The sequence below is a fragment of the Dendropsophus ebraccatus genome, chromosome 4 (assembly GCF_027789765.1).
Source record: "Dendropsophus ebraccatus isolate aDenEbr1 chromosome 4, aDenEbr1.pat, whole genome shotgun sequence".
In the NCBI taxonomy this organism is placed as follows: Eukaryota; Metazoa; Chordata; class Amphibia; order Anura; family Hylidae; genus Dendropsophus; species Dendropsophus ebraccatus.
The window spans coordinates 97,582,943-97,608,730 of record NC_091457.1 but is presented as its reverse complement, the minus strand read 5'-3'; the positions used below and the strand labels follow the sequence as shown (position 1 = coordinate 97,608,730).

The following is a 25,788-nucleotide window of genomic DNA, read 5'->3' as shown; positions in this document are numbered from 1 at the left end:
ACATGGCGCTTGAACCGGTGAGGTAAGCAGACGTCATTGCCCTCATCCACCTCCTCCCTGGCCATAGGCTAAAAAGCCCCCCAGCCCGGAGTACCCCTTTAAGTAAATAGGGTTATGCTGCAAACCCACAAATGGCCCCAACCATGACCCGACAATTTTGTAAAATGCATTCTAGATGGATGCTTAGCAGCTGGTAGGATGTGGCCATTTATTGGTTACAGCACAATCCCATGTACTTACCTCAGCCGCTCACAAATCACACGGAGCATCATTGCATTCTGTGGCAACCCCTGATGTGGCCAAAATTCTGTATAACTGTAGTAATAAATGTAGAAGTCCAAGTAATTCCAGGGGATTCACCTAATTGTTCTTGCTACTGTAAATGACTAGTTTTACAAGCAGGTTACCATGAAGCTGCTCCTTACACTATTACATCCTGTTTGGGGTTTGCCTGGATAAGAGTTTCATAGTAAAACAATACAGTGTGCAAACATATGGCTTTTTATTTAAATGTAATTATTCTTCTGCGTTATGATGCAGTGCTTCTCTCTGATGATGAATTCATAGTTTATATGGTTAGACGTCCTCTCTGCTGTTGGATGGCATTTCCCCATCAGTAATGGGGAGCACATGGCTTAGCTCCACATATCAGATTGTCCTATGCATCTGGCTTTGTCATCTACTTCCCTGTATAAAAATACTTGTATGTTTCCTCTGAGACTAAGCTGTCTGTGTCGTTGAAGGTGTCACTTTCCCCGGATTGGTTGGCATCTTTCAGTCTCATAAGACGACTCTGAAGTCTTTCCTGATCTCGTTTCAGCTCAGCGTATGAACGGGAGAATGTATGGAAGATGGATGTAGCAGGGAATGCCATAATTAAGATTCCACTTAGGATGCTGCTCAAGGCTACCACCTGACCTGGGATACTTCTGGGCACCATATCACCATACCCAACCGTTGTCATGGAGATGATGGCCCACCAATAGGACGCAGGGACGCTGGTAAATTCCTGGCATCGGCCCATTTCGTTCTCTGCTAGGTGAACAAGAGGAGCGAAAAGTGTGACAGCCACACACAGGAACAGCAGAAGGAGTCCAAACTCCCGGGTGCACCGCCTTACTGTGAGGCCCAGGGTCTGCAGGCCCAGCGAGTGTCTGGCAAGACGCATGACATATAATATTCTCAAGGCACGTAAAACACGCAACACCAGCCCAATCTTCTCCAGGTATGAGTTGCTGCCTGGTTTATCAAGAGTTTTTTGCTCATCTTCCACTATAATAGAAACATAATATGGCAGGATGGCCAATGCATCGATGATATTCAGGGGACCCCTAAAGAACTGACACTTACTCTTGGCTTGGACAAATCTCAAGAAGAATTCAAGGGAGAACCAAGCCACACAGACCGTCTCAATGATAAAGATGTTGTAGCATTTTTGAGAACATTCACCCTGTGGGAAGAAAGAGAATTCATGTCAATATATGAACTAAAGGGCAACTCCATTCACTACTAATATGATCATTACTGGTGTGGGAGTTTTTCACATGTTGGCGACATTAAGCATCATAATGTTTACTAAACCACTTTATTCATATCCTGAATGTACTTCCCATCATACATTAGCATGCAGCAGGATTTCATATTGTCTTTGCAGTGGGTGTAGCATTCTCCTATACTGAGTATTGTGCTATGTATGAGCTGCCAAGACAAATGGAAAAAAGGAGGCGACTACTGCTCAGATCATTTCTGTAGTTTAATTTGTCTTATCATTATCTTCATACTCCACATTACCCTCCTGATCCTCTTCCTCCTCCTCCTTTCTACTCTCCATTCCATTGCTAGTTTTTTCACAAATACAGATGTGAAATAGTTAAATAGTGACCAAAGTACAGTCACATGAAAGGGGTCTTAGGCTGTCTTCACACATTAGGACTTAAAGCGTACCTGTATTTTCAAAAGATTTTTTAAAACCTACTTGAGTTTGTTAGATTAACCCTTCAGTAGTGACAAGGTGAGTGTAGTGCTGTTATTGAACTCCTCTCATTGTCTCTAATTCAGAAAGAAGACTAATCATTGCACTGTCCACACTCTGCAGATATTTTTGGATGTGCTGAGTAATTTTTATAGGACACAGAGTGCAGTTTATCATCAGGCTGTCACAGCACACAGAGGAAGCACAAGCAAGGGGGGAGTTGGTTGCCTGTGCAGTCTATATATGAGTGCGCAGATACTGGGTACATACCTGTGCAGTGTGTATACATACCTGTTGCCGATCAGCAAGATCGGTGTTAGTTTGCAGTGTCCTTATGAAGCCCAATCAGTTTTGCAGCCAGGCTGCATGAATAGTCGCTGGATTGTTTATTTTTATCATAGTTGGCCGACTAGTGATAATATTATCTGCAGCACAAAAGAGTCTTTTCTTGTTGTTGGTCGATCACTGGTAAGCCACTTGCCCCCACCTCCTCCTGCCTATCAGGCGAGTGGGGGATACTGCAGGCGTATGACAGGGAGAAGGGGCGAATCTACGCCTTCCGTAACTTTCGTAAATATCCCCCTAGGCATTTCCAGGACAAAAAAAATGCCCCTTTAACAGTGAATTCCAGAGGACCACTTTAAGAGAACTCTTTAACTACCATTAAAGAAGCAGTTCACTTTTTTTTTTTTTTGCCCCCCCCGGGTAGCCGCTGTCATGTATACTTACATAAGATGATCGGTGTCCCGTTCCCGTCGGTCAGTTCCGTCCCGCGGTGCCGTTCACATCGGGCGCGCGCTCACTTCCGCCGGCGCTGTGACTCCTCTTCTCTCCCTTGTCATTTGAACGCCGGAAGTCACGCGCTTCCATAGAGAATGCATGGAAGCGAGTGACTTCCGGCGTATAATCACTGGGCAGAGAAGAGGACTCGCAGCAGCCGGCGGAAGTGAGCGCGCGCCCGATGTGAACGGCACCGCGGGACGGAACTGACCGACGGGAACGGGACACCGATCATCTTATGTAAGTATACATGACAGCGGCTACCCGGGGGGGCAAAAAAAAAAAAAAGTGAACTGCTTCTTTAAAGTTTATTTTCATCTGTTAAGGGTGTGATAGGTGCGTTCTTTGGTACCAGGCCCTTTAAGAGCATCTTTGGTGCTGGGCATTGAAGGGACCCTTTTTGAGTGACTTTGGTGCCAATCCCTTAAGAGCAAAATCTGTACCGGCCCTTTAAGAGAGACTTTGGTGCCAGTCCTTTCAGAGCTAATTCAGTATTGGCCTTTTAACAGGCAAATCGGTATCGGTGCTGTAAGAGCAAACTTGGTACACGGCTTATACATCTAAGCTGCTATTGTATAACGACTAGTTTGTGAGGTAAGCTCTTAGGTGGAGATCAAGAGAACTTTATACTGTTCTTGCAGAGAACCCGATCCCCTGCAATCAGCCTCATTGCCCCTGGGACTAAGGACTCCTTGCGGCAACATCTGCAGATGATGGCGAACACAATCTCTTCATTTCTGATTATGAAGTAAAATGAACTGCAGTAAGGACAGGACAGTAGCTTTGATCATGGACAATAAAACCTAAAGGAGGACAGTTCACTTGCAGGCTCCAAAGTTTTGCTTCCCTTGGGACCCATTAGCGGCTGTGATTGAGGATTTCTAGGAGAGTTTATTGTCATATGCGCAGGCCAGAATATGCAGAGAGATTCAAAACCATCATCATGTTTTATTCTCTTAATATGAGCAATAATGGGAAGAGCTGAAGATCTCGGTGCATTGTACGTGTTCCATGACTTGTCCTGTCTGTAATAAGCAGACAAAGGAAGGTCACACACTGCGTTACAAAGAGGAGAGGAGCAGGATCCACAGCTTTGCAGTATTTCTGGAAAAGAGTTTGTTGACGTTGTGAGAGACCCGAGAATGAGAACTAAGGACAGCATTAGAATTGGCCAAACCTAACAATTGTGGATGTCTAATGTTGGGGGTGCGGGTATATTGAATTTCAACTGCCTTATTCTTATAGAGATAAGCCCCCCACAGGAGTCTGACAGCAGCTTACTCTTTGTCACTCCATTCAAAATACATGAACGATTCACCCAGCTAACACATGTCTTTGCATAACTTTACCCAGTGGAAGGAGAACTATACTACCAGTAGCACATAATATTTTAAAAGTTTGTGAATAATATGGCAGTTACCCAAAACTTTTTGAAGAGACAAGTTAAAAGTTTTCAGACCCCCACTGATCTCTAGAGGGAACCAGAAGAAGTGTTCGGCTAAGCACTTTGCTCTCTTACCTAGGGCCCTTTTACATGGAGAGATAATAGGCCGAATCAGGAACATTCGGACAACTATCGCTCCATGTAATAGAGACAACAATCAGCTGATGACAACAATCATCGGCTGATTGTGTCTTTAGGTCTGGACCTAAAATCATTGGCTGCTGAGTATGTGTAATAGAGATGTGTGGACGACTTCTAATGATTGAATACATTACCTCTTCACGCTCCCAGTCTTCTCCTGCCCTCTGCTTCCTCCCCAACGCCACGACTGCAGCTTCAAAGTGTCCGCTCTGAAGCTGCAGCCGTCGGGAGGCAAGCAGAGGGCAGGAGAAGACCGCGAGCATACAGACTTAATATCGTTTACATGATTGATCAGGCCGCAACTGGCCTATCTAATAGAACAACTATGAAATGTCAAGTGTATTGTTAAATAACATTTTAATTTCATGCGTAAGCTATATAATGGAAATCAGAAGGAGTGTGACACGCAGTCACTAGATATGCCACTCGCTACTCTAAAACTACATGTTCCAGAAAGCCCATATAACCTGTCTAGTTACGAGGTTACAATGAAATCTGTATTTGCACAGGATGGGGACAAGGAAAGGCGTAGGCGTTATCGCCTTCAGAAATCTCTGACAATCCTAGACTTTGCGGTGGAATCACAGCGGCCACAGTCATCTGGTTATTTCTAACAACACATGAAATATTCAGGACAAATGTGTTTAGACAGCAGAAAGAAATCAATTTACTGATTCCAAGAGCGTAAACTCCAAGGGCTGAGTAATCGTCAGATTAATTAGGACGTAAGGGAAATACAATGCTGCTTATGACACCCTGCTGATAGCGACCAGAAATGGATACCGCTACCGCAATAAGATCTGTCAGCCGGGCTGGGGTGGGCAGTAATGATATAAGAAGATATAATGATGTAATGATATAATGTTACAGTAAGGACTGTCCTGACTTTAGAACGCTTTCGGCCACGGCTGAGAGGTCACATGATGTGAACGATGGAAATGAATGGGATTTTAGCAAATTGTATTCACAACTACTGTAAAAGTCCACAGCAAATTGTAAGCATCCTCACAGTGCACCATGTGTAGGGGAAATGTGCCATGGATGTCTATCACTGCCGTGCAAAATACTAGTTTTCTAGTTTATTCCACAGCCTATATATTATGTGTATCTGATTATTAGACTATACTGTACGCCAAAGGATTGCTTATATTGGTTGCAAAGCTATGAGAAAATCTTCTGTGCTGCTGTAAACCCTGCTGCTTCCACTATGTAACCACTTTCAAGATCAGCACTCTCCTCTTCTAAAATACTCTGTGCTGCTGTGCACAGTGTTTATGAGGTGCTATAGGCTTCTGGTCCCATAATCACTGCGGTCACATTGAACATTCATACTGCAGAGATTATGCTCATTTTCTGTTGCAGATTGCAATGTTCCCTCATGGCTCATTCTGGACGGAGCAGAACTTCAGCCTCATAAATGAATCATTGTATGGGAGACAATGTCTTATGAGATGAAGGGAAATGTTCTTTCTATCTTTAGACTTAGCCTGAATGAATATTTGTTCCTTGTCAAACCCCATAAAGTAACCTGGAGTGGCGCAGAACAGGGCATCATTGGTATTCTTATAGGTGTTCAGGTCTGTGTATGAGGCCCCATTGCTAAGCCATATGGAAGAGTAGGGGATGATAATTCTGCGTAATACTATGGCAGTGACAGGAGCCAACTGATGAATGACCTCCAAAGATACACAGCTCGTCGTATAATACAGGACAGCATGCAAGTCCTGGACAGAATCACATAATAATTCTGACAAATGCCGCAGTCTTCACCCTCCATGCTGCTAGGTGACTTTACATATGGTGACTATAGTTATGTTTTACTGCCTTTACTGTTCCAATGAGAATCCAATACTTTTATAAATGTTATAAATAGCAGGAGTCTTTCTAAACATCTTAAAGAGGCACTGTTTTAATAAATCGATAGGGGTTGTGATTGCCAGTAAATAATTTTTTTTTACATTTTCTATGTTTAAATCAATCTTAAACATGCGGCTACCAGGTAGGTGTCTCCCTTTTTCTCAAACTGCAGTCCATGCTTCCACCATGTGGAAAAAAAAGAGACTAAACACAGGAAGTGACCAGGCCTGTATTTAGAGTTCATGCTGCCCTACGCACTTGGCATGCTGAGGCGCCCCCCCCCTCGCCCCCAGTTACATGCATGGTATATACCCTGGCACTTGGGTGCCGCTCTGCTTGATGCCTGCTGTTCTCATCAAAGAGACGTGATGGAGGAAGGAAGGAGGCCGGGGACGTCTTAGTTTTGGGACCGGTTTTGTCCAGTGTCGGGCTGGGGTACCTGGGGCCCACCAATATAGAACCAGTGAGACACGACATGCTGACCCGCTCCTTTCCTGAATTCATCTGTATCTGTGACAAATCTCCGAACACCCTACATTTATACAGCTCTCTGGGTATGCTGGGAGTTGTAGTCTCTGAGAGGACACCCCTGTAATAAATCACTGTGTGCAGAGGCTCCTGGTGGGTGACAACCATCAGCCCTGAAGGTCCAGAGGCTAGGGGCAGGGGGAGAGGCTGGGGGGCAGGGGCAGACGCTGGGGGGCAGGGGAGACGCTGAGGATGCAAGGGGGAGAGGCTGGGGGGGAAGACGGAGCGGCCGGGGACAGGGGCAGGATGGGCGGGCAGGCTGGTTCCCCCCCATGCAGCGCCAGGGTCCGGGTCCGGGGTGAGCTTCCGGCACGCACAGCTTGACAGAGGCCGGAAGCTCACAGCTGCAGCCCCATGGTCCCGGACTTCTTCCCTGCTCGGCGGCGCTCACGTGATGTGACGTCATTGCCGAGCAGGAGAGAAGATCGGGCATTGCAGGGCTGAAGCTGTGAGCTTCCGGCCCGCAGGGCGCCGCCCTAGGCACCGGACCACGGGTGCCTAGTGGCAAATACGGCCCTGGAAGTGACCTCATCCCAGTCCTGATTCACAGTAATGGGATGAGTTTCTCTTCATCAGTCACACATCTTCCTATGTGAACAGGGGATGTGAGGCCGATACAGATAAAGGCAAACTGACAGCACAGATATACATATATCCGTGCCCTCAGTTTGCCTAACACACAGCAGTACATACTTATCTAGTGCGCTGCTGCTTGTGATAAGTCATCCTTTTCTCCGATTCTCCTATCCAGACGCTGTCTTTAGGTCCAGCCTCCTCCAGAATGATTGACATCCAGAGGAGGTGGGGCCTAAAGGGACGCTTTAGGGACACAGTGGATTTTGGTCTTAAAAGGGGAACTCAATAATCCAAACTTGTTTGTAATAGGTTTCTATCACATGAATTGGTCTGTTTGCAGCACATCCTGACTTACAGCCGGGTAAAGCTGCTGAAAATCCTTACTTCCTGGTCCACTTTGTCTCCACTCCTCTGTCCTCCCTCTCCCTTCTGAGACAGAGGTCACATGATCTCTGTCTCTCCTGTTGCCAGGCAAGCCGTGACACCTCATCTGTAACAGCGCCCACCACTGACCTCACACAGTGATTTCCCGGTCAAGGGTGGGGAAACAACAGCTCCTGAGTAGTATAGGGGAACGTGTACACTATTGTTTAATCTCTCTCATATTCTCTAATCTATCTATGTATGATGGATGGATAGATAGATAGACTGGCTTGAGAAAGACGTCATTGTGACGTCGATACGTCGCTGTTTTTGTATGGAATAAACACCGTCTGAGTTTTTTTCACTAAGTCTGAAGTTCTGCAGTCGATTTAATTTATCTGGATAGATAGATAGATAGATAGATAGATAGATAGTAGGAGAAAGCCGCACTTCCGGATCTAGGTGGCGGGTGCTGTACTGAGTAAGTCCCTTGGCTCGGGATCCCAACAAATACAAAGGAAAATTCCGCAGCACACCAGCTTCAGGTGAAAAAGAGTGGTATTTATTGCATGTAGCAAAAAACAAAAGGGATGCAACGCGGCAGAAACGTTGCATCCCTTTTGTTTTTTGCTACATGCAATAAATACCACTCTTTTTCACCTGAAGCTGGTGTGCTGTGGAATTTTCCTTTGTAGATAGATAGATAGATAGATACTGTGTTTACTGTGCAAAACAAAAGCAGATCAAGACAGGGATGGGTGCCCCACAGTTGGTTCTAAGGTTCAATGCATGCTGGCAGATGTAGTTTCCCGGCCGGGTGCCATGATGTAAAACCGGCATCATTTGTAAAAATTTTAATCTTGGGGTAGAAGCAACATAGAGAAAAGTGTCAAACAATCGGTGGGGAATCAGTGAGTGCACCTATATGTTCTTTGTGCATTTTATTTTTTTTAATGGGATTGCTAGAGTTCCCTTTTAAGGACATAGCACTATTATTTTTCCACCTACAGGGCTGGTTGGGGCATCTTTTTTTGCACCACCATATCTAATTTTTCCTAGTATCATATTTATGTATATGGGAGATTTTAATAGCTTTTTATTACTTCTTTTCTAATAGATAATGTGCCAAAAACTTTGCAATTGTGGCACTTTTTTCCTCTTATCGTTTATTCCCATTCACTGTACGGGAATAATATTGTTATATTATTTTTCTTTCATTTATTTTTATTTGTAAACTAGTAAAAATGGGTTGATTAAAACTTTTATCGGGGCATGGGCTTTTCATATTTTTAACCCTTAGGCGACCCTGGATGTTATACCCATGTTATAAATAAAAATAAACAAATAAATAAATAAACATGTTTGGTATTGCCGCGTGTGTAATCGCCCGAACTATTAATTAATCACATTCCTGATCTCGCACGGTAAATGGCGTAAGCGCCAAAAAATGCCAAAGTGCAAAATTGCGCATTTTTGGTCGCATCAAATCCAGAAAAATTTTATAAAAAGCGATCAAAAAGTCGCATATGCGCAATCAAGGTACCGATAGAAAGAACACAACATGGCGCAAAAAATGACACCTCACACAGCCCCATAGACCAAAGGATAAAAGCGCTATAAGCCTGGGAATGGAGCGATTTTTAGGAACATATATTTGTTAACAATGGTTTGAATTTTTTACAGGCCATCAGATAATATAAAAGTTATACATGTTATATATCATTGTAATCGTAACGACTTGAGGAATATATATAACAAGTCAGTTTTACTCCGGGGCAAACGGCGTAAAAACGAATACCCCCCAAATAAAAGAAATGCGTTATTTTTTTTTCAATTTCACCACACTTTGAATTTTTTTCTGGTTTCGCAGTGTACTTTATGAAAAAATTCAGCCTGTCATTGCAAAAAACAATTAGTGGCGCAAAAAATAAGGGCTCATGTGGGTTTCTAGGGGGAAAAAATACAAGTGCTATGGCCTTTTAAGCACAAGGAGGGAAAAACGAAAGCGCAAAAATTGAAATTGGCAGGGTCCTCTAAGGGTTAAAAATATTTTTTAGTCCTCTAGTCTAGGGGATTATTACATGCAATGATTAGATTGCTTACACTGGTGAATGCTATGCCATTGCATAGCACTGATCAGTGTTATCTGCATTTTCTAATAGAGTTCAGCATACAGTATAAGTAAGTGTACTCAGAGCACTTATACAAATATGACAGCAGCTCCCTGTATACCTCATAGAGTTCAAATCAGACTCCCCTCCTCCAGGCTGACCTGCCCTGCTCTGTGGTGATTCTGTCCATAAGATGGCCGACATGGAGGAGCGTGTGACAATGCCCCACCCCCAAGTGTCTTCCATAGGCATATACAGGCTCAATGGTGGACACTTTGGGTGGGGCATGGTCACATGCTCCATGTTGGCCATCTTATGGACAGACTCATCACAAAGAAGGACAGTACAGCTTAGAAAATGGGAGTTTAATTTTAGCTCTATGAGGTACACAGAAAGCTACTGTCGGTATATACAGTGAGTACCGTTACTAATACTGTACACTAAGCAATTTTACTATAAAGTGACTAACACCTTTAAACAGGACCATCTGATTATTTATCTGGTCTTTTGTCTGGTTATGTTGGTTTGTGCCAACTACTATGCAGTATTTACTGAATGTTCTTTTTCCCCCAACAATTCTTCTTCATGGAATAATAAGACACCCCCTGAAAATAAGACATTGTGCATCTTTGGAAGCAAAAATTTAAACAAGTCTTATCATAGTATCACACATGGTAGGATACAAGAGAACATCTTGATCGTATCACATGATAGGATTAGATACAGCTTCTCAGCAAACAATATCTCACAGGACTGCTTTAGATAGAGAAGCTCAGCAGCCACTATCACACATGCTAAGATTTGATATAGTGACTAAGCAGACAGTATCACACATGGTAGGCTTAGATACAGCAGCTCAGTAGACAGTATCACATATAATAGTGCGTTTACACAGGCAGGTTTATCTGACCAATTTTGGAAGCCAAAGTCAGGAATGGACTTGAAAAGACAGGGAATCTCAGTCTTTCCTTTATGACCTGCACCCTGTTTATAGTCTGTTCCTGGCTTTGGCTTAAAAAATCTGTCAGATAAATCTCTCTGTGTAAACGCACCATAAGAGGATTAGATAAGGCAGCTCAGTAGACAATATGACATATTTGGTCTATATACAGAAGCTCAGCAGACAGGAATAGGTTAAGATACAGCAGCTAAGTATTTTACCTCTCTGTATCGAACCACGTGCAACAGTTTACATTGTTAAATAGTTTGGTTAATAAGACACTGCCACCTTGTGGTCACGTTATTATTTTAATTTTCTGGCTTGTTTAACTTCTTTTTCCCACTATTATTTTAAGGTTATGTTTGCTCTTCATTATAGAGGCTTTCACCAGAAATAAAACATTACTAACCCCATAGAACATGATGAAAGAGCATCTCACAGTAACTTATAATGTAGACGTATAAGAGGATAGATCTCAGTCTTTCCTTTATGACCTGTTCCCTGTTTATAGTCTGTTCCTGGCTTTGGCTTCTAAGATCTGTCAGATAAATCTGTCTGTCTAAACGCACCATTAGTAAACCCCCGACCCCCCACACAATGGAGACGCCTTTTGTATAGCTGTTTGTGATCTACAGTCATGATAATAGTGGCGACAATCAGAGATTCCAGTCATATGCGTAAGACATTTATACATGGAGACTGATATTGATCTGATTGGACAGATATTGGTCAGATATCTGTGACCCCATTCACACATACATGAGACAAACACTCACCCTGTCTTCCTCAGCACGGAGGTCTGGCATGGTGCTGATACATAGGTTGATGGCCGTGGTGGCCACAAATAATATGGACAGACAGGCAAACACCTTGCCAGGCAGGCCAGACTGGGGGTTCTCCACCATGTCCCGCAGTTTGCTCATATAGTGCCCCATCGTGGAGTGGTCTTCTAGCACACAGATGGTCTCTCGGGTTCTCTGCGCCTCCTCCTCCTTCTTAATCTCCGCCAGTTCCTCCAGTTTCTGGAAGAGCTTCCTCAGACAGCAGCGCTCCAGGTTGGACTCCTCAATGCCCCAGTACATCAGCTCATCTTGAAAGGACAAGGCACACATCTCGCGTAGCAGCCGCAGCTTCCCCACCGCTAAGAAGCTGACGATCATACTGAACGCACATGGGTTTCTGTCGAAGAAAAACTCATTGGTGTCTTCGTCAAAGTCATCACAGATCTGGATAATCTCGTCGTAGCTGCTGCAGAACCTCAACTTCCCAAGCCGTGTCATAGGAAACTCATCCAGTGTACTCCAAGGCATGAGGTACCGAATGCCTCCTACGTTAATGATGACCTCTCGTTTAAAGTCAATGGTGTACAAGTCATCTGGGTCATAGATTCTCTTTGCCCTCTGGTACTTTACCCCCTTAAGTGCCTGCTCCTCTACAGCTACAGGGAAGAAGTGGTTTAATGTACTGCTTGAGGTGTAGCTGAGGTTGCTGTAGTCGTTCTCGCTGCCTCCTGAGATTATAGGCATCTCTGATGGAAAGCTGACACTTCACAAAGGAAAACTGCAAGAGAGAAAGACGATCACTTACAAATACCAACAAAGTACTGACAGATCTGGGAAAGGTGGGGGCAACATTGGTGTATCTATCCTTTCTTTGTGTGGTACAGCCTGCTGAGCCCCTGTATATGGTCACTATAAGCAGAACCATATACTTGAGCTTATCATATCTTATATTGTCTTCCGAACTACTGTATCTAAGCCTATTTTTGTGTTATACTGTGTATCTAGTTCTGTAATGTGTGATACTGCCTGCTGAACCATGTATCTAAGCCTTTCTTGTGTGATATAGGCTTAGAACCTCATAGCACTACTTTCCCACCATGTAATAAACATGAATAGTGCTGATCTATGCTTCAGGTGCTAGTAATGGATGATGGGGGTGATGCAGTTTTTGCATGTGATCAGGCAGGACACTTGTTGTAAAGTTCTCTCACCAGGTAAGTGTCGTCGACTTCTATTCCTCATCCTCCTCTCTGCTCTGTTGTATTCATCCCATCTCCTCACTGGCTGCTGCCAGGAAAATAAAGAGAAATTGTGGAGCGCTCTCATCTGTCGTCTCCTCTCCTCCTCCTCCTCTCTCACTGTCGCCTCCCTCCTGCACCTCTCTCCCTCACTCCTGCGCTCTTATATGCCATGTGTTTTACTGAAGGGGCATACAGTAGATCTCAGGATGGCAGCACTAGGTGTTCACCAGCTAAAAGGTAGCTGGGACTGGTTCACACCCCAGACCTGGAGCCTGGAAAATCTGAAAAGCACTTCAAAAATAGCATGGAGGTTGGGGGGTCCTTTTATAGATTTGTATTGGAACCTGCACCAATACCTTGTCTCTTCCTTTCCATACCTCCAGTGTCAGGTATATTTTCCACGTTCCTGGATTTCAGGTGTTTAGAATCCATTGTGGATCATGTACTGTCTGTTATTTAGGTTTTTTTAGGTAGTTGGAGATCCTTTTCTTCGTAACCATGGATCATTCACCCCCTTACCCCCTTCTTGGTAACGTTTAACTATCAGCACTGGTGTACAAATCCTCCTGTACAGAAAAACCAATTAGATTGTCAGCTCTTGTGCCCAGGAAACTGTTTTCTTTACAGCTCCCCTATTTAATTAGACATCTTTGCAAGGAGGCACCCAGGAGAATCACAAGGAATATCTGGTGCCAAACATAATAAAAAGAAGAGGGAAGGTGCAGTTACTAAGTAACCAGTCAAGTGCAAGATGACAAGCACCGATCAGCGAGATCATTACTTGCTTGCAGTACTTTTACAAGGCATGATTATATGCACGGACAAGGTGTGCGAACAATCACTGTATCATTCATTCGGCCATTTAAGTACATTGTTATCCGTCAAACATACAGTATTCTGTCAAATCTGTTTGTTGGCTGATCGCTGGCCTTTTTACAGGGGCTGATTATCGGCTGATTGACGTTCCTAGGAATGTTCATTAGTTATAATCTGCCCGTGTAAAAGGGCCTTTAGGGTATGTTTACACTTGCCAAAGAAGTCCCAGCTGACTTTAATAGGGAATGTTCAAAAACAGTGCTGAAAAACACAGCATAAAAGAAGCCCCAAAGGGGACATGTAGAGATGAGCGGACCTTGCGCACGCTCAGGACCGTCTGAACCCGAACGCTCTGCATTTGATAACCGGTAGCTAAAGAAGTTGGATGCAGAGCTAAGTCTTCCTGGAAACCATGAATACAACCATAGGCTATGTTTACACATAGAATTTCCATAAGTCTTTTGGTCAGTTTTTTTCTAACCAAAATGAGGACTGGAACTGAGAGGGCAAAATTATAATAGAAAGATTTGCGCAGTTTCTGTGTTTCCTAGTTTTGGTTCTTGAAAAATGTATAGTATGGTACCGTGTTAGCCAGAAAAATCCATATCGTGGTAAATACTTCAAATCAAAGTATTTTAGGAGTGATACCTTTATTGGCCAACAAAAACAGATTTAAGGGTTATGGTCCTCAAAGGTCACTTCCAGAGTGACAGAGAGAGGAAAGTGTGGGAATTCAAATTGATAAAAACATTCCAATCATTAACACATGGATTAAACCTGGCACCTGGATTTATGACCCACTACATGGACACACTCCACAGATAAGACTGAACTGACCAACAATCTTGGACTTCCAAATAACCTTTAATTTACAACAAGTCCTTTTTATTGCCCTGGCTTATCTATGTGATGTATATACCCCCTCACCCCCCCCCCCCTCCCCAATTCACAGATGTCTCTCCCTTCTGGCTTGTAACATCCCTAAAATGTTGTGCTGTTTCTGTAAGTCATTCATTTGTGAACTTGTCTGACGAAGGGATCTTGTGAATCCCGAAAGCTCACAGCTCTAACAGTTTTTTTGTTGGCCAATAAAGGTATCACTCCTAAAATACTTTGATTTGAAGTATTTACCACGATATCTAGTTTTGGTTGAAAAAAAGACTGATCAATATAGTGATGGAAATACTATGGGTGAACATAGATGTATCCATATTTTCGAGGACTCCCTAAGACCATGTTCACACGGCGTAAAAAACACTGTCCCAGTCACAGAATGACCAGTGTTTGGGAAGATCTTCCTTTGTACTGAATTAGGTTGTGGGCGCATTCGTGTGCGTCCGCATCCCAATACACCATAGCACACAATCGAGAGTGCAGCCGGAGTCGCACGCTTCATTGTGTGACCTGTCAGGCTTTTGTGGCCGCTATTTAATGAATAGTGGCCGCACAAAACTGGCATGTCAGTTTTTCGTGCGGCCACAAGGCATCTCAGAACGGAGCGTATACTATGTTATACACTACGGCCGGGATTCCCTTAGCCTGCACTGCACGTAAGTTTTGAATTAATTACAGCCGTAGTTGCGAATCGGCAACAACGGCCGTGATTAATTCAAAACTTGCGTCATGTAAACATGGCTTAAGGCTGTATCCAACTTCTTCAGTCACCGGCAATCAAATGCAGAGCGTGCCGGTTCAGATGAGCCTGAGCATGCTTGAGGTTCACTCATCTCAGTGACATGTAACTTTTTTTCTTCAATGCTCTTTATTGTTGTGTTGTTTTTACTATTACCCATTAAAGTAAATGGATGCACTACACAGTGTATCTTTGGGGCTTCTTTGGGCTGCATTTTCCAGGACTGTTTTTGAACATTGCCTACTGCAGTCAATTGAAGATGGAAACTGCGCTTCTTTTGGGGATTCTTTGGTGCTATTTTTGCATGTCTGAACATATCTTAAATGGCAAAATTGTACTGCCATCGGTCACCGCATACAGCTATAATTTTGACCGACCTATGAACACAACATCACGAAAACCCTGCCGATCCAATGTGAATGCTATGGAAACCACGTCCACTTTCTCCCCCAATAAGCACACAATATTGCCAATAATCCCAGCTATTGGGGGAAGAGGGTTGTAGAGTTTTTATAGCATTTAGATCCCAATCCATAGGTGGAAACAACACACCCGGGGTGTCTTCTCTTGTCTTACGTCTCTAATGTCCTTGGAGAGTAATTAATAAGGTTTCCCAGGTGTAGATCAGAATAAACTGCAAAGTTTTCTCACCATGGGGAGAGGCCACTAGCTTCTATCTTTAGGATGTGATTGTTGTCTCTCCCCTCCCCCTCCTGGTTTTATGCTAGTTTTACACAAAACAATTCATTAAATTCGCCCCTGACTCCAGGATACGCTTCCCTGGAGATAGCGCTCAGTCAGTGAACATGGCTGCTCCCTACAGTATGTCTGTAGGATGAGCGTCTGAAGCCTTGAAGTTGATAGATTTGTACTGAATTATGAAGAGGCTCTGAGTGCTTATCATCTTCCTAGAGAGTCACCTGTGTGATTCGAGCCCTGGTCTGATATATAATGTATGGACACCTACACGGCAGAGCATCATCTTACACCAATCAATGTACACACACTCATTAACCTAAAACCTCCCCCAACCACACAGCTTATATAGCGATAACATATTCCACAGCCTCAATGCATGCAAAGCAGTGGACTGCAAGAAATACAAATGAAGGGTCTGCAACTAAACAAGAGCCACTTGTAAGCATAAGAGTTTACAATCTACTCAGATGAAACTAATGATGCAAGGGATTAGGGTCTTTTCATCCTGGTCTTTAAGTTCACACTAAATTTTTTTTATTCATTTTTGTAAAAAAAAAACGTGTCAAAGCGCATCCATTGTTTTTTTTAACATATGCAAAAACTTGCGTACGCTAAAAAAAACAGATGCGTTTTGATGCTTTTTTTCTTTTATAAAGGAAATCAATGAAAAAAAAACAGTTCAAAATGGATGCACACAAATGCATGCGTTTTCCAGACCATTTTTTTCATCCGTCTTTGTAAAAATGGATGAAAAAACATAGTGTAAATCCAGCCTTATGCTATACAATGACAAACACAATACTTTATAGCTAAACAACATCAAAGTAGCTCCCAAACCTCTGGCTCTATTGTAAAACAACAACTCCCAGCATACGCCCAGAAATAGAAAAACATTTCATTTCAATTTATATCTTTTTTAGGCTATGTTCACACAAAGTTTTTTCAGCTCCATTTAAAATGACGTCCATCATTTTGAGTCTAAAATATTGGACGTCATTTAGCAGCCTGGCCTCCCCTTGACTGGTGTTTGTACATTATTCTAGTTTGGGTTACTAATTGGCCTTTGGGTGTGGCTTAGCTGAAAAGTCCATTGAATTTAATAGTAAAACCGAAGAAAGAACAGTGACAAAAGAAAACTGTGTGTGAACAACTAATAAAAAAAAGTTTGCTGTTTGCAAAAGATGTCCAAAATTAATTGTCATGATAATTTTTTTTATGTCTGCGGCGATAACGTCCGTTATTCAATACATTGTCTGCATTGGACGTCCGTCTTTCTATTGACTTCAATGCATTGCACAGCAGTCAGTTAAATCACGGCAGTTAAATGTTTTTTTAAAATAGCCTTTTTTCTATTTTTGACGTTGTGTGAACATGGCCTTATACTGTGTTGTTATGATTTATTTTTATGTTATGATTGTTTTTCATAGATCATTTCCATTTGTGACTATAATGTTATTGTTCACAGTAAAGGTCCCCATACACCTCCAATAACTGACAGGCCAACTATCGCTCAACTGTTAGTTATCTCTCCTGTCCAACCCCCGTGCTCTCTATACACAGGAACATTTGGCACAGTCGGGCAATCCATTGTTCTCTATGGGGAAGATTAAAGCCCCTATTCCATGGAGGATTACACTGTCTCTGCCCATAAGGAGGAGGTGGAGTGGAGGCTCATACTGCTCATCTGTCTCTCATCCGGGGGAGGAACATTGGGAGTGGGTTAGAATGGTGGAGTTGTAGTTCTACCGCAGCCACACAGGAGCATGCTGGGAGCTGTAGTTCTACCACAGCCATACAGGAGCATGCTGGGAGTTGCAGTTCTATCACAGCCACACAGGAGCATGCTGAGAGTCATTGTTCTACCACAGCCACACATGATCATGCTGGGAGTTGTAGTTCTACCTCAGCCACACAGGAGCAGGCTAAGAGTTGTTGTTCTACCAAAGCCACACAGGAGCATCATAGGTGCTGTAGTTCTCCTACAGCCACACAGGTCATGCTGAGAGTTGTAGTTCTACCTCAGCCACACATGAGCACTAACACACACAAACACACTCCATTAGCACACACACATTCCACTAACACACACTCACACACTCCATTAGCAAACACACATAGATCATACTAAGAGCTGTAGTATTACCACAGTCACACAGGATCATGCTGGGAGTTGAAGTTCTACCAAAGCCACACAGGATCATGCTGAAAGCTGTAGTATTACCACAGCCACACAGGATCATGCTGAGATCTGTAGTGTTACCACAGCCACACAGGAGCATGATGTGAGCTGTAGTTCTACCACAGCAACACAGGTCATGCTGAGAGTTGTAGTTCTACCTCAGCCACACATGAGCACTAACACACACAAACACACTCCATTAGCACACACATTCCACTAACACACACTCACACACTCCATTAGCAAACACACATAGATACACTACCGTTCAAAAGTTTGGGGTCACCCAAACAATTTTGTGTTTTCCATGAAAAGTCACACTTGTTCACCACCATACGTTGTGAAATGAATAGAAAATAGAGTCAAGACATTGACAAGGTTAGAAATAATGGTTTGTATTTGAAATAACATTGTTTTTACATCAAACTTTGCTTTCGTCAAAGAATCCTCCTTTTGCAGCAATTACAGCATTGCACACCTTTGGCATTCTAGCTATTAATCTGTTGAGGTATGCTGGAGAAATTGCACCCCACACTTCTAGAAGCAGCTTCCACAAGTTAGATTGGTTGGATTGGCACTTCTGGCGTACCATATGGTCAAGCTGCTCCCACAACAGCTCAATGGGGTTCAGATCTGGTGACTGCGCTGGCCACTCCATTACCGATAGAATACCAGCTGCCTGCTTCTGCTGTAAATAGTTCTTGCACAATTTGGAGGTGTGTTTGGGGTCATTGTCCTGTTGTAGGATGAAATTGGCTCCAATTAAGCGCTGTCCACTGGGTATGGCATGGCGTTGCAAAATTGAGTGATAGCCTTCCTTATTCAGAATCCCTTTTACCCTGTACAAATCTCCCACCTTACCAGCACCAAAGCAACCCCAGACCATCACATTACCTCCACCATGCTTAACAGATGGCGTCAGGCATTCTTCCAGCATCTTTTCATTTGTTCTGCGTCTCACAAACGTTCTTCTTTATGATCCAAACACCTCAAACTTGGATTCATCTGTCTTCAACACTTTTTTCCAGTCTTCCTCTGTCCAATGTCTGTGTTCTTTTGCCCATCTTTTTCTTTTATTGGCCAGTCTCAGATATGGTTTTTTCTTTGCCACTCTGCCCTGAAGCCCAAAATCACGCAGCCGCCTCTTCACTGTAGATGTTGACAGTGGTGTTTTGCGGGTACTATTTAATGAAACTAGAGACTCTAATGTGCTTATCTTCTTGCTTAGTTAGTCTAGGCAACGCGGCCTCCCACTTCTTTTTCTACTCTGGTTAGAGCCTGTTTGTGCTGTCCTCTGAAGGGAGTAGTACACACAACGCTGTAGGAAATCTTCAATTTCTTAGCAATTTCTCCCATGGAATAGCCTTCATTTCTAAGAACAAGGAAAGGGAAAGGGGCAAATCAGTAATAAAATCCATCGAGATATGGGTCCATGGTCTCTTAGGAACCGGTAGAGGTTGTAACAACCCCTCCGGTGGTCTGCGAGGGATCTTAGACCTGGCACAAACCTCACAGGAATCAACAAACGCCTTCATGTCACGGGCCCAGGAGGGCCACCAGTAGTGACGCGAAAGCAAGAACTTGGTTCCTGCCACCCCTGGATGGCCTGCCAACACAGAACTATGAATCTCCTCCAAGACCCGAAGACGGAGATTCGGAGGTACAAACAAACAAGAACTCGGAGTATTACGGGGTGCCAGAGACTGAGACACTAGGTCCTGTTGTAGAACGGACACAACGACACCAGGGCTTAAAATTGTATCGGACTGGTTCCTAGAAGGATTTTCAATGCCAAAGCTACGGGACAGGGCGTCAGCCTTGACATTTTTGGAGCCAGTGATCTCAAAGTTAAACCTGGAGAAGAACAAGGCCCAACGGGCTTGACGAGGGGTGAGATGTGTAGCGCTGTCAAGATACACCAAATTTTTATGATCAGTAAGCACGATAATCTTATGTTTGGCACCCTCCAGGAAGTGTCTCCATTCGTCAAACGCCATTTTAATGGCCAACAATTCTCTATTGCCAATATCATCGTTACTTTCGGCCTGAGAGAACTTCCTGGAAAAATAAGCAACAGGACGGAGGTTAGTAAGGGTGTTAGAACCCTGAGATAGCACTGCCCTACCCCCACCTCGGATGCGTCAACCTCCACTATGAAGAGACGTTCAACATCTGGCTGAGCCAGCACTGGAGCCACTGTAAAAGCTCGTTGAAGGCCATCATCGCCTCTGGGGACCAATTAACCAGGTCTGCCTCTTTCTTCGTCAAATCAGTAAGGGGTTTGGCCACCACGGAAAAATCCTTTATAAACTTTCGATAATAATTAGCGAATCCCAGGAACCTTTGCAGGGCTTTCAGGTTACTGGGCCGCTCCCATTTTTCAACAGAAGTAATTTTTAGGGGGTCCATAGCAAAAGAATTAGGGGTAATATAATAACCCAGAAAGGACACTTCTTGAATACCAAATTGGCACTTCGATAACTTGGCGCAAAGATTATTCTGTTTCAGCAGCTCCATTACAGTACGCACATGCAACACATGGGAGGCCCAATCGGGTGAGAAAATCAAGATATCATCTAAGTAGACCACAAGAAACTGACCCAGATGTTCACGAAATATGCCATTAACGAAGTGTTGGAAGACCGCCAGAGCATTACATAACCCAAAGGGCATGACAAGATATTCGAAATGACCCTCTGGGGTATTAAAGGCGGTCTTCCACTCGTCCCCCTCCCGGATCCTGATTAGATTATATGCTCCCCTTAGATCCACCTTAGAGAACCATTTGGCACCAACAATTTGATTAAACAAATCAGGAATGAGGGGTAATGGGTGTTGATTTTTAACCATAATTTTATTCAGCTCCCGGTAATCAATGCAAGGCCGAAGCCCACCATCTTTCTTGCCAACAAAAAAGAAGCCTTTTCGTCGAATACAGCAGCATAATCTGACAAGAATTTCTGAATCTTCCCTTCTGCCTGGGAGCATTCCGCAAGCGATACAGCAATACAGTGGGAAGCGCACCAAGGCCCCCACCGCACAAGTTCCCTGCTGGACCAATCAAATACCGGATTATGTTTTTCCAGCGAGGGCAACCCCAAAATAACATCAGACGACAAATTATGCATCAAAAGGAAGTCAAGGTTCTCGATATGAACCGACCCCACCTTGACCTCCAGACAAGGTGTCATATAACGTACATTACCTTGGGCAAAGGGGGCAAAATCTGCTCCAGTGATGTTCACTGGACGCTGTAGCAACAGGGGACATATCTCCAAGCCAGAGAAAAACATTGGGTTAATAAAATTAGCTGAGACACCAGAGTCTATCTGGGCATACCCATTAATTTTCTTATTACCCAACACTAGAGAAATAGGTAACAGTACTTTATTTTTGAAGGTTACCTGTGCGCCTGAGAGACCCCCTCGATAGTCTCTCAGGCGCTGGAGTTTTCCGCCAGTGGTCGTGGCCTGGACGGACACTGCCGAACCCGATGACCTGCCTTCCCACAGTACACACAGAGATTGTTCTGCAGCCGATGCGTGCGTCTGACCTGGGAGTCAGTAGAGTCCACCTGCATCGGCTCATCTGGTGTGGCCATAACAGGAGTGGATGGTTTGGGAAAGGAGACTGGAGACGTCGAGATCTTGGGGAAGTCTGGGGTACCTTTCTCACGCTGTTTGACTCGTGAGTCAGGGGTAGGGTACGCCACCAGCATGTCTTTTAGTCGGTCACTAAGGCCAACCCGAAACTGAAATCGGAGGGCCGAATTGTTCCATGTAGAGAGACCGCTCCACTGCCGGAACTCTGAGCAGTACTCCTCTACGGGACGTTGGCCCTGTCTCAACCCTGTCAGCTGGCGTTCAGCATTGGCTGCACTGTCCGGGTCGTCGTACAGTAGACCTAATGCTGCAAAAAACTGGTCGGGGGTCCGTAGGTCAGGAGAGTCAGATGATAGGGAGAATGCCCACTCCTGGGGTGGCCCTTGGAGAAGGGACATGATAATGCCCACCCTCTGAGTCTCATCTCATGAGGAGCGAGGGCGCAACCTAAAGAATAATTTGCATCCTTCCCTGAAAGCACGGAATTTCCTCCTGTCCCCCAAGAACTTATCTGGGAGCTGAACTGGTGACTCAGGGGGTACTGGGGAGGTCACAGTGAGTTGTCGGGGTGCTGTCTCTTGTTCCTGGACTTTCCCTACACTACGTAAGTGAACACACAGAACAGTACAGACAGACTAACACAATAAAGAGTAATGGAACAAGCCAGGTCAAACCACACGGGCAACGAAGTACAAAATCAGCAACACAACATTATAGTCAAAACTCAGGCGGAGGTCAGAACACGGGTACGTCAGGCAGAAAAGGAATTAGGACGGGGTTCGCAGGAGTAGGACAAGGGGAGCTGGGACCAGGAGTGAACCTAATAACCAGCACTGGAAGGTGATACTGACTCAACTTTATACTGGATCAGGAGCCCGGACCAAAGGCTGATTGGTCCGGCCTCCTAAATCCAAATACACTGCAGCTGGTGCACTGCAGGCTGAGCGGCAGGGAGATCTGTCACTCAGCCTGAGCGCAACAGCACCTGAGTGCTAGGCACGCCGCCGGGTCTCCGTGACGTCACCCGGCCTCGGGGAGGAGGGCGGCGCTGCGCTCCGGCCGGGAAAGACGCCGCTGGATCGCGGTCAGGTAAGTTGCTGACAAATAGACTGTCGAGTTTCAGATGAAAGTTCTCTTTTTCTGGCCATTTTGAGCGTTTAATGGACCCCACAAATGTGATGCTCCAGAAACACAATCTGCTCAAAGGAAGGTCAGTTTTGTAGCTTCTGTAATGAGCTAGACTGTTTTCAGATGTGTGAACATGATTGCACAAGGGTTTTCTAATCATCAATTAGCCTTCTGAGCCAATGAGCAAACACATTGTACCATTAGAACATTGGAGTGATAGTTGCTGGAAATGGGCCTCTATACACCTACAGTATGTAGATATTGCACCAAAAACCAGACATTTGCAGCTAGAATAGTCATTTACCACATTAGCAATGTATAGAGTGTATTTCTTTAACCCCTTAAGGTCAAAGCCAATTTTCGTTTTTGCGCTTTTGCTTTTTCCATTTTATGTTTAAAAGTCCATAGCACTTGCATTTTTTCACCTAGAGACGTATATGAGCGCTTATTTTTTGCGAAACCAATTGTACTTTGCAATTACAGCATAATTTTTCCATAAAATATGTTGTGAAACCGGAAAAAAATCATTTGCACTGTCAAATTGAAAAAAAAACTAATTTGTTTTGATTTCGGGGAGTTTTGCATTTACGCCGTTCGCCCTATGGTAAAACTGACTTGTTATGCATGTTCCTCAAGTCGTTACGATTACAACGATATATAACATGTATAACTTATATTGTATCTGATGGCCTGTAAAAAATTCAAACCATTGTTAACAAATATATGTCACTTAAAATCGCTCCATTCCCAGGCTTATAGCGCTTTTATCCTTTGGTCTATGGGGCTGTGTGAGGTGTCAGTTTTTGCGCCATGATGCGTTCTTTCTACCGGTACCTTGATTGCGCATATACGACTTTTTGATCGCTTTTTATTAAATTTTTTCTGGATTTGATGCGACCAAAAATGCGCAATTTTGCACTTTGGGATTTTTTGGCGCTTACGCCATTTACCGTGCGAGATCAGGAATGTGATTAATTAATAGTTCGGGCGATTACGTGTGCGGTGATACTAAATATGTTTATTAATTTATTTATTTATTAATTTATATTTATAAAATGGGAAAAGGGGGGTGATTTGGACTTTTATTAGGGGAGGGGATTTTTTATTAATAAAAACACTTTTTTACTTTTTTTTTACATACACTAGAAGCCCCCCTGGGGGGCTTGTATATACATAGCACTGATCTCTCATAGAGATCAATGCTGTGTATATACACAGCAAAGATCCATTAGATCGGTCACAGACTGCTATGGCCGGCTGCAGGCCATAGCAATCTATTGCCGAGCCGGGATCAGCGTCATTCCGACGCTGAGGCCCGGCACGGGCAGATCGCATCGCGGGGGGGAGATCCGTGCCACTAGACACCAGGGATGCACGGAGGAAAGCACTTCAATGCAGCTGTCAGGTTTGACAGCTGCATTGAAGGGCTTAATTAGCCGGCGCGGCAACGGGACCCGCGTCGGCTAATAGAGGCACTGCCCGGCTGCAGATTGCAGCCGGGATCGGTGCCGTTCAGAGCGGGGTCCCGGCGGGACCCCGCTCTGAACACCCCCTGCGGCACCATGACGTATCAGATACGTCATGGGTCGCTAAGGGGTTAAAGTTAGGACTAGTTTAAAGTTATCTTCATTGAAAAGTACAGTGCTTTTCCTTCAAAAATAAGGACATTTCAATGTGACCCCAAACTTTTGAAAGGTAGTGTACATACATATACTCACCCACAAAGCAGTAGCAGTGGAAGATGACATTGTGTCTCAGTGGAGGATCAAACTCTTCACCTGTCTCTGTCAGGAGGGGGCTGTCTCTTCACTTCTCCCCTCTCCTAATTGGCTCTGGAGGTCATGTGACATTGGTCAGAAGCTTTTCTTCAGCCCAGGAGCCAAGCAGAAGAGAGAAGGAGAGCGGGGCTGGAGCTTTCAGCAGAGGGGGGATGCTGCCATGGGTAAGGTCGCGTAGGGGGATTTTTACTTGAGGATACATTGCGTCCCCTCTAATTCAGCAGGAGATGGCGCCCTAGGCCATTGCCTAACCTTGCCTACCCTTTAATAATAATAATAATAATAATTTTTATTTATATAGCGTCAACAGATTCCGCAGCACTTTACAATTCTGATGGGGCCATACATAAACAGACCCTTTGTCCCGGCCCTGCCTTCTGCCCACATAATATCAGAGACTCCAACTTAATTCTATCCCCAAGTGGACAAGCGTGTGTCAGTAAAGTACGTCGGCTTCATGCATCTTTGCTTTACTGGGAATCAGTCCCACTTCCTTTCCTTTAGGGCTGACTGTCCTGACTAAATAAATCCTCAAGTGGACACTAGTCCTAGTGTCCACTTACCCCATCTCTAGTGTTCAGCACTGCATACTGGCTGGCTGTCTCAACATACATAAAGAGGTGTAGGGCCTGGCCTAAGCCAGGCCTGCTTAGTTACTGCAGCAAAAAACTCTGATCTGTGGTCTGTTCCCCATACACAGTTACTAGAAATAAACTAAGAACTAACTCCTGAAAGGAATAAGAACTAATTTCTGAAAGGAAATCCCTACCCTAAACAGGAAGCGAGAGTGAGAGAGAAGAGATGTACAGAGTGTAGGCACAGTTAAGTTAACACATAGAACATAGCTAAACCTTCAGACATACACTGCAGCTGTGCACAGGGGGAGTGAGATACCTAGTGGCTGCAGAAAAAATCACAGCTAAATATCACTTGGTGTGACAACTGAGAGAGTTGCTTTACCTGCTGGGTATAAGAACTTAGGGAACCACCTGTGGTGGACACTACATACTCCCCCCCTTAGAAAAAGCCGTCCCCAGGGTAACCCTAGGGGAAAGTAAAGAATGAAGGTGACACAGAAAAGGTTAGCAAATATACAAAGTTCATAAGAACAAAGTAACAAAGTTCATAAGAATATAGAAGCATAAAATATAAATAGACAATAATAGGAAATAATTAAATCTTCCATAATGCAGCAACTGGTAATTGGATCAACCACAT

At 44.1% G+C, this 25,788-nt stretch overlaps 1 protein-coding gene across 4 annotated transcripts in view; it reads right to left on the bottom strand.

Moving 5' to 3' along the window:
* Nucleotides 1-502: 502 nt before the first annotated feature.
* The window catches only part of KCNG4 (potassium voltage-gated channel modifier subfamily G member 4), a 61,161-nt gene continuing 35,875 nt past the window's right edge, over nt 503-25,788 (bottom strand). For 3 of the 4 annotated variants that reach the window (XM_069966338.1, XM_069966337.1, XM_069966339.1), the window contains exons 3-4: nt 11,489-12,272; nt 503-1,450 (exon numbers count right to left, since the gene is read on the bottom strand). In XM_069966338.1, the coding sequence (XP_069822439.1) occupies nt 680-1,450; nt 11,489-12,238 (1,521 nt within the window). In that variant the 5' untranslated portion in view covers nt 12,239-12,272 and the 3' untranslated portion in view covers nt 503-679. The remainder of the gene's footprint in view (nt 1,451-11,488; nt 12,273-25,788) is intronic. The other variant, XM_069966340.1, reaches the window with a different exon arrangement.